Source organism: Podarcis gaigeae (genome assembly GCF_964106915.1).
Source record: "Podarcis gaigeae genome assembly, chromosome: 13".
Lineage (NCBI taxonomy): Eukaryota > Metazoa > Chordata > Lepidosauria > Squamata > Lacertidae > Podarcis > Podarcis gaigeae.
The window spans coordinates 6,530,642-6,543,070 of NC_139689.1; the positions used below are offsets into that span (position 1 = coordinate 6,530,642).

General features: G+C 46.9%; 1 protein-coding gene and 1 long non-coding RNA gene across 2 annotated transcripts in view; one reads left to right on the plus strand and one right to left on the minus strand.

The window, feature by feature from the left end:
• Window positions 1-962, minus strand: part of PCK2 (phosphoenolpyruvate carboxykinase 2, mitochondrial) — a 19,186-nt gene extending 18,224 nt beyond the window's left edge. The window contains exon 1 of the mRNA XM_083706732.1: window positions 816-962. Within this exon, the coding sequence (XP_083562858.1) occupies window positions 816-952 (137 nt within the window). The 5' untranslated portion in view covers window positions 953-962. The remainder of the gene's footprint in view (window positions 1-815) is intronic.
• Window positions 1-11,823, plus strand: part of LOC310829131 — a 13,760-nt gene extending 1,937 nt beyond the window's left edge. Inside the window, exon 3 of the long non-coding RNA XR_014557176.1 lies at window positions 10,846-11,823. This is a non-coding gene — a long non-coding RNA (uncharacterized lncRNA). The remainder of the gene's footprint in view (window positions 1-10,845) is intronic.
• Window positions 11,824-12,429: the final 606 nt, after the last annotated feature.

Consider the following 12,429-nt stretch of genomic DNA (forward strand, 5'->3'; position numbering starts at 1 on the left):
AGGTGGACAGACAGAATAAAGGGAGGGGGAGCATCTCTAAAGGAGATAGAGGCAGGATCATCAAATCTCAAGTGTTGGAAGGGAGGGGGGGTGGAGTGATCTCGTCCAAACCCCTTGCAATATTCAACTATGTGTCAGGAAGGAATGCATGAGCACAGTTGGGAAGGGACAGGAGGGCGCTTGGCGGAAGCAAACGGCTCCGGACGCCTTATACCCATTTCACAGACCGTGCAAACTGAGGGTGGACTTCTCTTCCCCCCCAGAGAGACAGTCCCGTTCTTCCTCCAGTCACATGAACTAAGAGGAGCTTTGGGTTGCATTTTTTCCTTAATGGCATCACGTTATTTTAAAAATCACATGCAGATTATTATGGAAGAAAAACACACCAGGGCGGAGGGGTATGTTTGTTTGCTTGTTGCATGGGTATTTGTCTTCCCGCCCGCCCCGCCCCACTTAAGCGAACCCCTCTCCTCTAGGACCACCCCAAAGAAGAGTGGGGTGCAAAGCAATCGCTATGGGGTGGGCGAAAGGCTGAGAAATGAAAAACACCCTTCGAAGCGAAGGTCATTCCCTTGAACTCCATGAGATCTGCCGAAAGGATTGAAGCAGAAGTTGGGGGGCGAAGGATGGGATGGGGGGTGGAAAGAGAGAGAGGGGCAGAGGCTTGGAGAGGCGAGATCGCGGAGGCTGGAGACTGGGGAAGAAAGGGGAAGGGGGTTCAGTGTTGCATTGAAACGGGGGTGGGGGGTCAGGGAGAGTCAGAAGTGGGGTGCAGACAGAGGGAGTCGAGGGGGCCACGGCGGGCGTGTGCTCACCCCAGGATCCGCGTGTAAGGCGCCGGCATCGCGTCCCCCCTTCCCGCAGCCCCCTCGCAGCGCAGGATGGACCCAGGCGTCCGGGCGCCCGATTTAAAGAGGAAGGGGGAGGAGACCCACGTCCTGGCCCGCCCCATAGGCTGCTGGGGGACGGGCCCCCCGCCCGCCCCGCTCCTCCTCCTCCCCCTCCGTCCTCCTCTCCACGTTGCCTCCGCCTGCAAACGGGCATGATGTAAGAGCCGCCCGCAATTGCCAGGAAGGGCCGCGGAGGGAGAGACAGCGCTTGACTCCAGGCTCTGCCACTGGGAGTCAGGCACGAAGGGGTTAAGAGCGCAGAGGAAGCGACTAGGTCACGCCCCCTCCAAAAAAAAAAAAAAAGGAAAATCAGGGCTTTCTGTTTTATTTTTGCAGTTTACCCTCTGAGATCATCATCGACTTGGAAGGGAGCCGAGGGTCATCTAGTCCAACCCCGTGCAATGTAGGAATTCTGCCCAACAGCTGTCCCTGCCTGGGCTCGAACCGCCAGCCTTCTGGTTGACAGCCAGGCACACTGACCCAATGGTCAACTTTGCCCCGGGATCAGACCATGAACGTGGCTCACAAGGCGTTTTTGTGTCTCTAGACCTGGGTTTCTTGACTTTGGGTCTCCGGTTGTTTTTGGACTGCAATTCCCATCACCCTGACCACTGGTCTTGCTAGTTGGGGATGATGGGAGTTGTAGTCCGAAAACAGTTGGAGATCCAAAGTTGGATAAACAACCTGCTCTGGAATAATAACTTTGTTGTTGTTGTTGTTTAGTCGTGTCCGACTCTTCGTGACCCCCTGGACCAGAGCACGCCAGGCCCTCCTGTCTTCCACTGCCTCCCGCAGTTTGGCCAAACTCATGCTGGTAGCTTCGAGAACACTGTCCAACCATCTCGTCCTCTGTCGTCCCCTTCTCCTTGTGCCCTCCATCTTTCCCAGCATCAGGGTCTTTTCCAGGGAGTCTTCTCTTCTCATGAGGTGGCCAAAGTCTTGGAGCCTCAGCTTCAGGATCTGTCCTTCCAATGAGCACTCAGGGCTGATTTCCTTCAGAATGGAGAGGTTTGATCTTCTTGCAGTCCATGGGACTCTCAAGAGTCTCCTCCAGCACCAGAATTCAAAAGCATCCATTCTTCGGCGATCAGCCTTCTTTATGGTCCAGCTCTCACTTCCATACATCACCACTGGGAAAACCATAGCTTTCACTATATGGACCTTTGTCCGCAAGGTGATGTCTCTGCTTTTTAAGATGCTGTCTAGGTTTGTCATTGCTTTTCTCCCAAGAAGCAGGCATCTTTTAATTTTGTGGCTGCTGTCACCATCTGCAGTAATCATGGAGCCCAAGAAAGTAAAATCTCTCACTGCCTCCATTTCCAGTGGCCATGATCTTAGTTTTTTTGATGTTGAGCTTCAGACCATATGTTGCGCTCTCCTCTTTCACCCTCATTAAAAGGTTCTTTAATTCCTCCTCACTTTCTGCCATCAAGGTTGTGTCATCTGCATCTCTGAGGTTGTTTATATTTCTTCCGGCAATCTTAATTCCGGCTAGGGATTCATCCAGCCCAGCCTTTCACATGATGAATTCTGCATATAAATTAAATAAGCAGGGAGACAATATACAGCCTTGTCGTACTCCTTTCCCAATTTTGAACCAATCAGTTGTCCCACTTAGGAACATTTAAACTCATTTCTGTAACTGCAGGGTTTGGCCTAGATGACTCTACAATTCTTTGCTGCTAAGTTTTGCTGCCTGGGTTTTCTTGTTGCTGTATAGAGCAGCACAGGAATATGACCTTTGAGAAGTTTGTAAGTAAAACCATCTTGACCGGGCCACAGGTGTGGTATCTTTTTAGTACAGAAGAACAGAGGAACTTTGGAAGAGCTTGGAAGGGGCTGTTTTAAAGGTCCCATACTTTGCTGCGGGTTTTGTGATTTTAAATCTCTGCTGGGGCTATTGCACCAAAGAGTTACTTGCCCCCAAACCTGGATCTAGATCTCCACCAGGGAGGCACTGAGAATATTAATCCATCAGTGGACAGCAGTCTTTAAATTGCAATTGGTAATTCCCATAAAGATTCCCATAAAGCACTAGGATGCTAGATTTACAGTGATGTGTGTGGCCCACTTGAAGTTCCCTCTCTAGGGGAAAATACAGTGGTACCTCGGGTTAAGAACTTAATTTGTTCCGGAGGTCCGTTCTTAACCTGAAACTGTTCTTAACCTGAAGCACCACTTTAGCTAATGGGGCCTCCTGCTGCTGCCGCGCCACTGGAGCACAATTTCTGTTCTCATCCTGAAGCAAAGTTCTTAACCTGAAGCACTATTTCTGGGTCTGTAACCTGAAGCGTATGTAACCCGAGGTACCACTGTAAGTACATACTAATTTTCTGGGGCGATTTCTCAAGGTACTGTGTTGTCTACAGTGGACGCTCGGGTTGTGAACATGATCCGTGCGGGATGCACGTTCGCAACCCACAGTGTTCGCAATCCGCAGCGGCGCATCTGTGTACGCATGGGTTGCGCCTCTGCGCTTCTGCGCATACACGACCACCGAAACCCGGAAGTAACCCGTTCTGGTACTTCCGGGTTTCGTCGGTCCATAACCCAAAAAAAACGCAACTTGAAGCATCTGTAACCTGAGGTATGACTGTACTTTCTCCCCAGTAGGCGTGAGTGTTCTACGCAGGGGCAGGCCCTGACTCTTGATCTTGTGGCCCCGCCCCTTTTTGAACCACGCCCACTAGGCCACACCCCCTCCCGTGCTCCCTCCTTTATGGAGCCTGAGATGGAGGTCACGCTATAGGTACTTGTTTTCTGCCTGCAGAGAATTTTTAACTACCTTATTTTTCGCTCTATAAGACGCACCAGACCACAAGACGCACCTAGTTTTTGGAGGAGGAAAACAAGAAAAAAAATATTCTGAATCTCAGAAGCCAGAACAGCAAGAGGGATCGCTGCGCAGTGAAAGCAGCAATCCCTCTTGCTGTTCTGGCTTCTGGGATAGCTGCGCAGCCTGCATTCGCTCCATAAGACGCGCACACACATTTCCCCTTACTTTTTGGGAGGGAAAAAGTGAGTCTTATAGAGCAAAAAATACGGTATTTTTATCTCATGGAATGGCAGAGATGGAAGGGGCCCCAGGGGTGCTCTAGTCTGACCCCACTGCAATGCAGGAATCTCAACGAAAGCATCCATGACAGACAGCCTTCCAACCTCTGCTTGTTCTAGCCTCCAGAGCAGGAGAAAACAAACTTGCTCCATCCTCCATGTGACAGCCCTTGAGATATTTGAAGACGGCTATCATCTCTCCTCTCAGTCTCCTCTTTTCCAGGCTAAAGATACCCAGCTCCTTCAACCGTTCCTCATCAGGCTTGGTTTCCAGGCCGTTGATCATCCTGGTCGCCCTCCTCTGGAGCTTGTCAATATCCATCTTAAATTGTGGTGCCCAGAACTGGACACGGTATTCTGGGTGTGGTCTGACCAAGGCAGAATAGAGTGATATTATGACTTCCCTTGACCCGGTTAATAATAATAATAATAATTCATTATTTCTCCCCGCCCATCTGGCTGGGTTTCTGCAGCCACTCTGGGTGGCTTTCAACAGAACGTTAAAAACTTATTCAAACATTAAAACTTCAAACATTAAAAACTTCCCTAAACAGGACTGTTGATGAAGCCTAGGATACCTTTCCCTTTTTTCCTGCTGCATCACACTGCTGACTCATGTTCAGCTTGTGGCCAACCAAGACCCCTAGATCTTTTTCACGTGTATTGCTAGGAAGAAAAGTGTCCCCCGTCCTATATTTGTGCACCTGATTCTTCCTAAGTGCAGAACCTGACATTTGTCCCTGTTGAAATCCATTTTGTTAGTTTGGCCAGACCCTTGATAGTTGGTTTCCAGACCATCTTGATCATCTTGGTTGGCTACCACTGCACACCTTCCAGTTAGTCAATATCCTTCTTAAATTGTGCCCAGAATGGGACTTAACTTTCCAGGTGGTCTGACGAAGGCAGAATAGAGTCTGACTATGACTTCCCTTAGGGACGCGGGTGGCGCTGTGGGTTAAACCACAGAGCCTAGGGCTTGCCGATGAGAAGGTTGGTGGTTCCTGTTAGGTCGGAGTCTCCCCGAGATCTGCTCTTCAGCATCAAAGAATATGAAAAAGACCTGCAGACATTATGTTTGTAGACTGGGAAAGGTTATGGAACACCGGTTTGAAATTTACGGCATGCACTGCCTTGAAGGAAAATATTATGAAAATGGTATACCGGTGGTACATGACCCCAGTCAAGCTAGCTAAGATATACCATCTGTCTGACAATAAATGTTGGAAATGTGGAGAGGCGGAAGGGACATTCTTTCATCTCTGGTGGACCTGCCCGAAAGTGAAGGCCTTCTGGGAAATGATCCATAATGAACTAAAAAAGGTACTGAGATTTACCTTACCTAAGAAACCAGAGGCCTTCCTCCTGGGTATGGTAGACCAGAGAGTGTTTAAGAAGGACAGAACCTTTTTCATGTATGCTACCACAGCAGCAAGGATCCTGATTGCAAAACACTGGAAGACACAAGATTTACCCACGCTGGAGGAATGGCAATCACAGTTGATGGACTACATGGAATTGGCTGAAATGACTGGCAGAATCCGAGACGTAGGAGAAGAAACAATTGAGGAGGACTGGGAAAAGTTTAAGGACTATTTGAAAAAACACTATAAGCTGTATGAATGTTAAAAAAATGCACCTTTCAGGAAACTCTAGCTTCAGCAAATGTAAGTTAATGAAATGAAAATTAAGACACAAGAATTTAGAGGTAAAATAATGAAACAACTTTATTGTGTTTAATACAAAGCATATAAGAATTGGGTTACAGTAAAATTGAAATTAGGGAACATGATAAAATGGAAGATACAATAAGTTTTGAAATAAGTTAACAAATTGCTGATGCTTTATAAGACAGGGAACGTAGGGTTTGGAGGATGCGGGGAAGTCCTTTAGATTGGATGGAAAAAGAACATGGAAATTTGTTATTCTTCTATTCTATTTTCTTATAACTATTCTTTATTCTTTTTCTGTATTTCTCAAAAGTAATAAAAATATTTTTTTTTTAAAAAAAAAGACCTGCAGAAGGGACTTGGAAAAGAGTTAAGAGCCTCGGACAGAAGATCTCCAGGTTGATGAACTATATGGAATTGACGGAAATGACTGGCAGAATCCGAGACCAGGGAGAAGAGATGGTGGAAGAAGATTGGAAAAGTTTAAAGTTTATATATAGAAATACTGTAAAATTAATGAGTGTTAGAAAAATTGTTGGATGAAAGTTTATGGCTTTAGTAGAAATGGTATAAGGAGTTAAGCATAAATAAGTACTTTAGCATTAATGGAAAATAAGGTTAAAAATATGTTAAGATATTTATATGACAAAAAATAGAGAAAGATGGAAAGGAATTGCTGAAACAATTAACAGAAGTGGAATACAAAAAGGGAGGTGAGAGGAGGTCGATGAAACAAGGGAATGAAAGATAGAGTAATGAAATGGTATGATGTATGTTTTTAAACTGTTGTTTTGTTTTGTTTTGTTTAGCTTAGTATGTTAAGGTTGTGTTTTGTATTGTTTATATATTGTATTGTATTGTCTTTTTTTTCTCTCTTTTGTTTTTTCTTCTCGTCTTTTTTCTTCTCTTTTTTTCTTGTAAGCTTTAAAAGTAATAAATATTATTTTTAAAAAAAACAGAAGGTTGGTGGTTTGAATCCCCACGACGGGGTGAGCTCCCGTTGCTCGGTCCCTGCTCCTGCCAACTTAACAGTTCAAAAGCACCTCAAAGTGCAAGTAGATAAATAGGTACTGCTCCGGCGGGAAGGTAAATGGCGTTTCCGTGTGCTGCTCTGGTTCTCCAGAAGCGGCTTAGTCATGCTGGCCACATGACCCGGAAGCTGTACGCTGGCTCCCTCGGCCAACAAAGCGAGATGAGCGCCGCAACCCCAGAGTTGGTCACGACTGGACCTAATGGTCAGGGGTCCCTTTACCTTTACCTATGACTTCCCTTGACCAGGACACCATACTACTGTTGATGCAGCCTAGAATGGCATTAGCTTTTTTTTTGCTGCTGTATCACACTGAGGACTCATGCTCAGCTCGTGAACATGACAAAAATGTGCCTGTCAGCCTGCTAACATATAGACTGATGGAGGCCTATGAGGAATAGCAGTGAAATATACTCGGAGTCGAGAGTGGATTTCATGCTCTTTATTCAGCTCATAGTAGTGAGGAGGAATGGAAGTTCCCCCAGAATGTCTGCTTTATATACATTATTTACACAATAGGCCCCACGTGATTGGCTAATTCTGGGATTCACCTGTAGGCCAATCAGGTTGCGGATTAACTTCTACCTGGAGCTGGATTGGGTGGCTCCTGTGGACCAATCAGGTTGCTGCATTCTGAATCCTATTGTTCTACGACCAATCAGACTGCTGCATTCTGAATCCTATTGTTCTAGGACCAATCAGACTGCTGCATTCTGAATCCTATTGTTCTAGAACCAATCAGACTGCTGGCTTTTGGATCCTATTCAACTCAGTACACAACAAACAGGAACAACCTTCTGTAAAGCTTCCTCTGCGTGGTCGCCTAGCGGCAGTTTCCGCTCACCTCAGGCGACTTAGTGGCTCTTGAGAAGGCTGGTCTGAAGAATGACAGCCGTCCGTCTTTTCCAGCTGTCAGGCTTCCACACAACAGACCATGGGTGGGTTGTTGTCGGGGGAAGTCATTGGTGGTAAGAATGTAGAAGGACCCTCTGAGCACATGCAAAGAACACTGAGAAATAATCAATCTTCAAAATTGGAGGAATGCTATACAGCGGCACCTTGGTTCTCAAACTTAATCCGTTCCAGAAGTTGGTTGCAAAACCGAAGCATTCCAAAACCAAGGCGCGCTTTCCCATAGACAGTAATGCAAAACGGATTAATCCGTTCCAGAGTTTTAAAAGCAACTTAACATGAATTTTACTATCTAGCGAGACCACTGATCCATAAAATGAAAGCAATAAACAATGAACTGTACTGTACTATAAAATAAATAAGAGTATTATAGATGATAAAAATTAAAATAAACTTTTTTTCTTACCTGCCCTGATGAATAGTCATTGTTTGGATGGGGGGCTTTTATCCATTTCTGCAGTCACACAATCAATCAATCAATCAGTAGCTGAACTGGGTTCCACACAGTCACAAAAACAAATTACCCGAAAAAGCCTCAAAAGCAAAAACGCAAAATAAATAGCAAAAACAAAAGCACCAAACCTAATCTGTTCTGGAAGTTCATTTGACTTCTGAAATGTTTGAAAACCAAGGTGCGGCTTTCGATTGGTGCAGGCGCCCTGGAAACAATAGCCGACAGCTGCATCGGATGTTTGGCTTCTGAAAAACGTTCAAAAACCGGAACACTTACTTCCGGGTTTTCGGTGTTTGAGAACCAAGGTACACTGTATATCAGACAGCTCTTTCTGTGCTGTGCTGACTCTGGCCACCAGGTGGCACTGCCTGCCTAGGGAAAAAAACACATTTTTACCCTAGAGCCTGTTTAGTTTTGTCCAGGAGATCACTAGCTTTCTTGGGGAGGAAGGAAATCCAGATATCCTCTCCTTTGGTAGGCTTCCATTCACAAGCTGCAATATCTTGTCGCTGGAGAAAAACACAAATTTAGCTGTTCCTGTTGTTGTTGCTGTTGAGTCGTTTAGTCGTGTGCGACTCTTCGTGACCCCCTGGACCAGAGCACGCCAGGCCCTCCTGTCTTCCACTGCCTCCCGCAGTTTGGTCAAACTCATGCTGGTAGCTTCGAGAACACTGTCCCACCATCTCGTCCTCCGTTGTCCCCTTCTCCTTGTGCCCTCCATCTTTCCCAACATCAGGGTCTTTTCTCTTCTCATGAGGTAGCCAAAGTATTGGAGCCTCAGCTTCAGGATCCGTCCTTCCAGTGAGCACTCAGGGCTGATTTCCTTCAGTATGGAGAGGTTGGATCTTCTTGCAGTCCATGGGACTCTCAAGAGTTTCCTCCAGCACCAGAATTCAAAAGAATCAATTCTTCGGCGATCAGCCTTCTTTATGGTCCAGCTCTCACTTCCATACATCACTACTGGGAAAACCAGAGCTTTAACTAGATGGACCTTTGTTGGCAAGGTGATGTCTCTGCTTTTTAAGATGCTGTCGGCAATTGTTTGCAATGGTCAGCTGGTCACTAGGGCAAGGTGGGTCAGAGCCCTTCAGATATATTTACTCCAGCATTGCTTAAATGTCCAGTTAAGATATCTCTGTAAGAGAGGAGGATGGGGAGAAAACAAAAAAACAGGATCCTCCTTGGCCACTCCCACTAGGTCCAGTGGTTAGCACCTATTGGCTAGTGCCCGTGACGTCACTGGTGGCTACTGCTTAATCCAGGATTTTGGGGGGCCTATTGCCTTGGAGGATGCAGGCTGTGAAATACAGGAAGCTGTCTTCTTCTGCTGAGCCAGACCCCCTCACAGACCTACAGTCCTCAGGACCCTTAACAAACTACAGTTCCCAGAATTCTTTGGGGGCAGTGCCGATGCTTGTGATGCTTCCAATTTATTTATTATTATGTATATCTCTGAGGGTGACAGCAGCCACAAAATTAAAAGACGCCTGCTTCTTGGGAGAAAAGCAATGACAAACCTAGACAGCATCTTAAAAAGCAGAGACATCACCTTGCCAACAAAGGTCCGTATAGTTAAAGCTCTGGTTTTCCCAGTAGTGATGTATGGAAGGGAGAGCTGGACCATAAAGAAGGCTGATCGCCGAAGAATGGATGCTTTTGAACTCTGGTGCTGGAGGAGACTCTTGAGGGTCCCATGGACTGCAAGAAGATCAAACATCTCCATTCTGAAGGAAATCAGCCCTGAGGGCTCACTGGAAGGACAGATCCTGAAGCTGAGGCTCCAAGACTTTGGCCCCCTCATGAGAAGAGAAGACTCCTTGGAAAATACCCTGATGTTGGGAAAGATGGAGGGCCCAAGGAGAAGGGGACGACAGAAGACAAGATGGTGGGACAGTGTTCTCGAAGCGACCAGCATGAGTTTGACCAAACTGCAGGAGGCAGTGGAAGATAGGAGTGCCTGGCGTGCTCTGGTCCAGGGGGTCACAAAGAGTCGGACACGACTAAACGACTAAACAACAGCAACATATCTCTGAGGGGCTCAAGGGGGCATCCATGGTGCTTCTTCTGTCCTCACAACAACCCTGTGGTGCAGGTTAGGCTGAAAGATTGTTACTGGTGGCTCAAGGTCAAGCAGAGCCGTCTTACCCATAGGTCCTAGGGGTGCAGAGCACTCGGGCTCTGGGCTCTCAGGGGCGCCAGGCCGAGAGTCCGGGGCCCAAGAATTGAATCCGGGGAAGAGCTCACCTGTCGGTCGGAGCGCTGCAGCGGGTTCTTCTGCTGTGGGCAGCTCTGCGCCGTGGGTTCGGGGGCGACCGAGCCAGCGAGACACTGAGGCAGGCGGGTGAATCTGCCCTCCTGTGTGCCTGGGACTGGGCAACCGGGCAGATCTTTGCACCCTGGTGCCCTGTTTAGGGAAGCTTGTAATGTTTAACAGACCACTGTATTTTAATATTTTGTTGGAAGCCGCCCAGAGTGGCTGGGGAAACCCAGCCAGATGGGCGGGATATAAATAAATTATTATTATTATTATTATTATTATTATTATTATTATTATTATTATTATTAGCTTAAGACAGCCCTGAGGTCAACAGCAAGCAGACGGTGGAACTGAACCTGAGTCTAGTCCAGGGCTCTAACCGCTGCACCACGCTGCCTTTCTCTGGCATCTGGTTGGCAACAGAGGGTTGGTCTGGAGAGGATTCTGTTTGTGTTTATGAAACATGGAGGCCAAGATCATAACACGTTGGTCAATCGATTGAGTCTTTTAATTTTGACACAATATATTGAAAACACAGTCAAACCTCGGTTCCTGAATGCCTCTGTTTTGGAACGTTTCAGCTCCTGAACGCCGAAACCCCAGAAATAACTGCTCCGGTTTTCAAACGACTTTCAAGCCAATTTTTTCTTGTTCTTTTCCATTAACTTTGCAGCCAGCTCATTGATCCTCAGTTTTCGAACTTTTTGGAAGCTGAACGGCCTTCCGGAATGGATTAAGTTCGAAAAACGAAGTTCCACTGTACAGTATCTCTAGGTGGTACGCAGAAAACTGAAGCCACGACAGACAACTTTACATCTTACAAATGCACACTGTTACGTATAAGAAAGTTACATTAATACAAAGTTACTACTATATAAACATTAATATCAATTCGTTTTTTTTCTTCTGATACATAATCTCAGTCTCCGAATTCTCACTCAGGGTCCAAACAAACTCTCAGCTCACCCACAAAAGTCTCACAACGAGAAGAGTTATTGGAAACAGTGGGCATCACCCTGGTCTCTCATTCATATTTTCATTGGCAGGCCTCAAGTGGATGGGAGTTCCTCAGGCTGCCCACATTCAGCTGCACTCTCTCCACCCAGATGCAGCCGACTTGTTGTGTTTCCCGGGGGGGGGGGCAAAGGATGGGGAAAGGGACCCCCTGAACTCACAGCTTTTTCTTTTTTAAAAAATATATATGTGTATTTATCAGTTTCCCCCATAAACAAACAAACCCAAATTGCACAATGTTTTCCCATTAGCATCCCATTAGTGTGCGACTTCCCCTCCACCCTTCCATGGTTTCACCACATTTTCTAATACGGCTGCATATTAGAATTATTCTATAAATTCTCTCCTCCACCATATTCTCTGTGAGAATATTCGGAGCAGATAGAATGCTCGTGCACATTCCATGATGTCACAGCAGCCCGGCCAATGGGGGAAACGGACGCAAGCTTTGCAGCCAGCGCCCGCATAATAAGCAGGCCTCTTCCAGATTACATACACTGCTGAGGGCTTTCCCTAATAGGATTCTCTCGTTCTCTGCTGATCGGGGATCTGGTGTGTTTGCGTTGCCAGTGGCGTAGCGTGGGGGGTGAAGGGCGAGGCCGGCCGGCCCGAGCGCAACATCTGGGGGTTAGGGTTAGGGGGCGCAAATCCACGGGCTAGGGGGCGCAAATTACTTGCCTTGCCCCGGGTGCTGACAACCCACGCTACGCCACCGTGCATTGCTACTGTTGCCCTTAGAGAATAGGCACTTTTCTTAGCGAAGGTTCCTTTGCCACACAGCTTTGGCAGAGAGAGTCTTTGGAGCTCTCAAGACTTTTATCTGCTTGCTTCCTCACTTTCTTGACTCTCTCTTTCTCTCTCTCTCTCTGAGGCAAGTTCCTCATTTGGGGCTGCTGACTGGTGCAAGAAACTCGCTTCACCCATTCTCTGCTGAGGTCATCCCATCCCTGGAGGAGAGATCACGAGTGGGTCAGATGAGCTGACTGGACAATATGACTCTCCCCCCCCCTCCCCCAAACTCCCACATTCACCTCCAGATGCCTCATGTTTTCAAGCAGATGGCGAACCCCGTTTGCTGAACCTTCTGCAACTGGAGAAGTGACCTCACTCCTTAATTCTGTCTCTGTTTTGCAAAACAAAATTCCAGATTC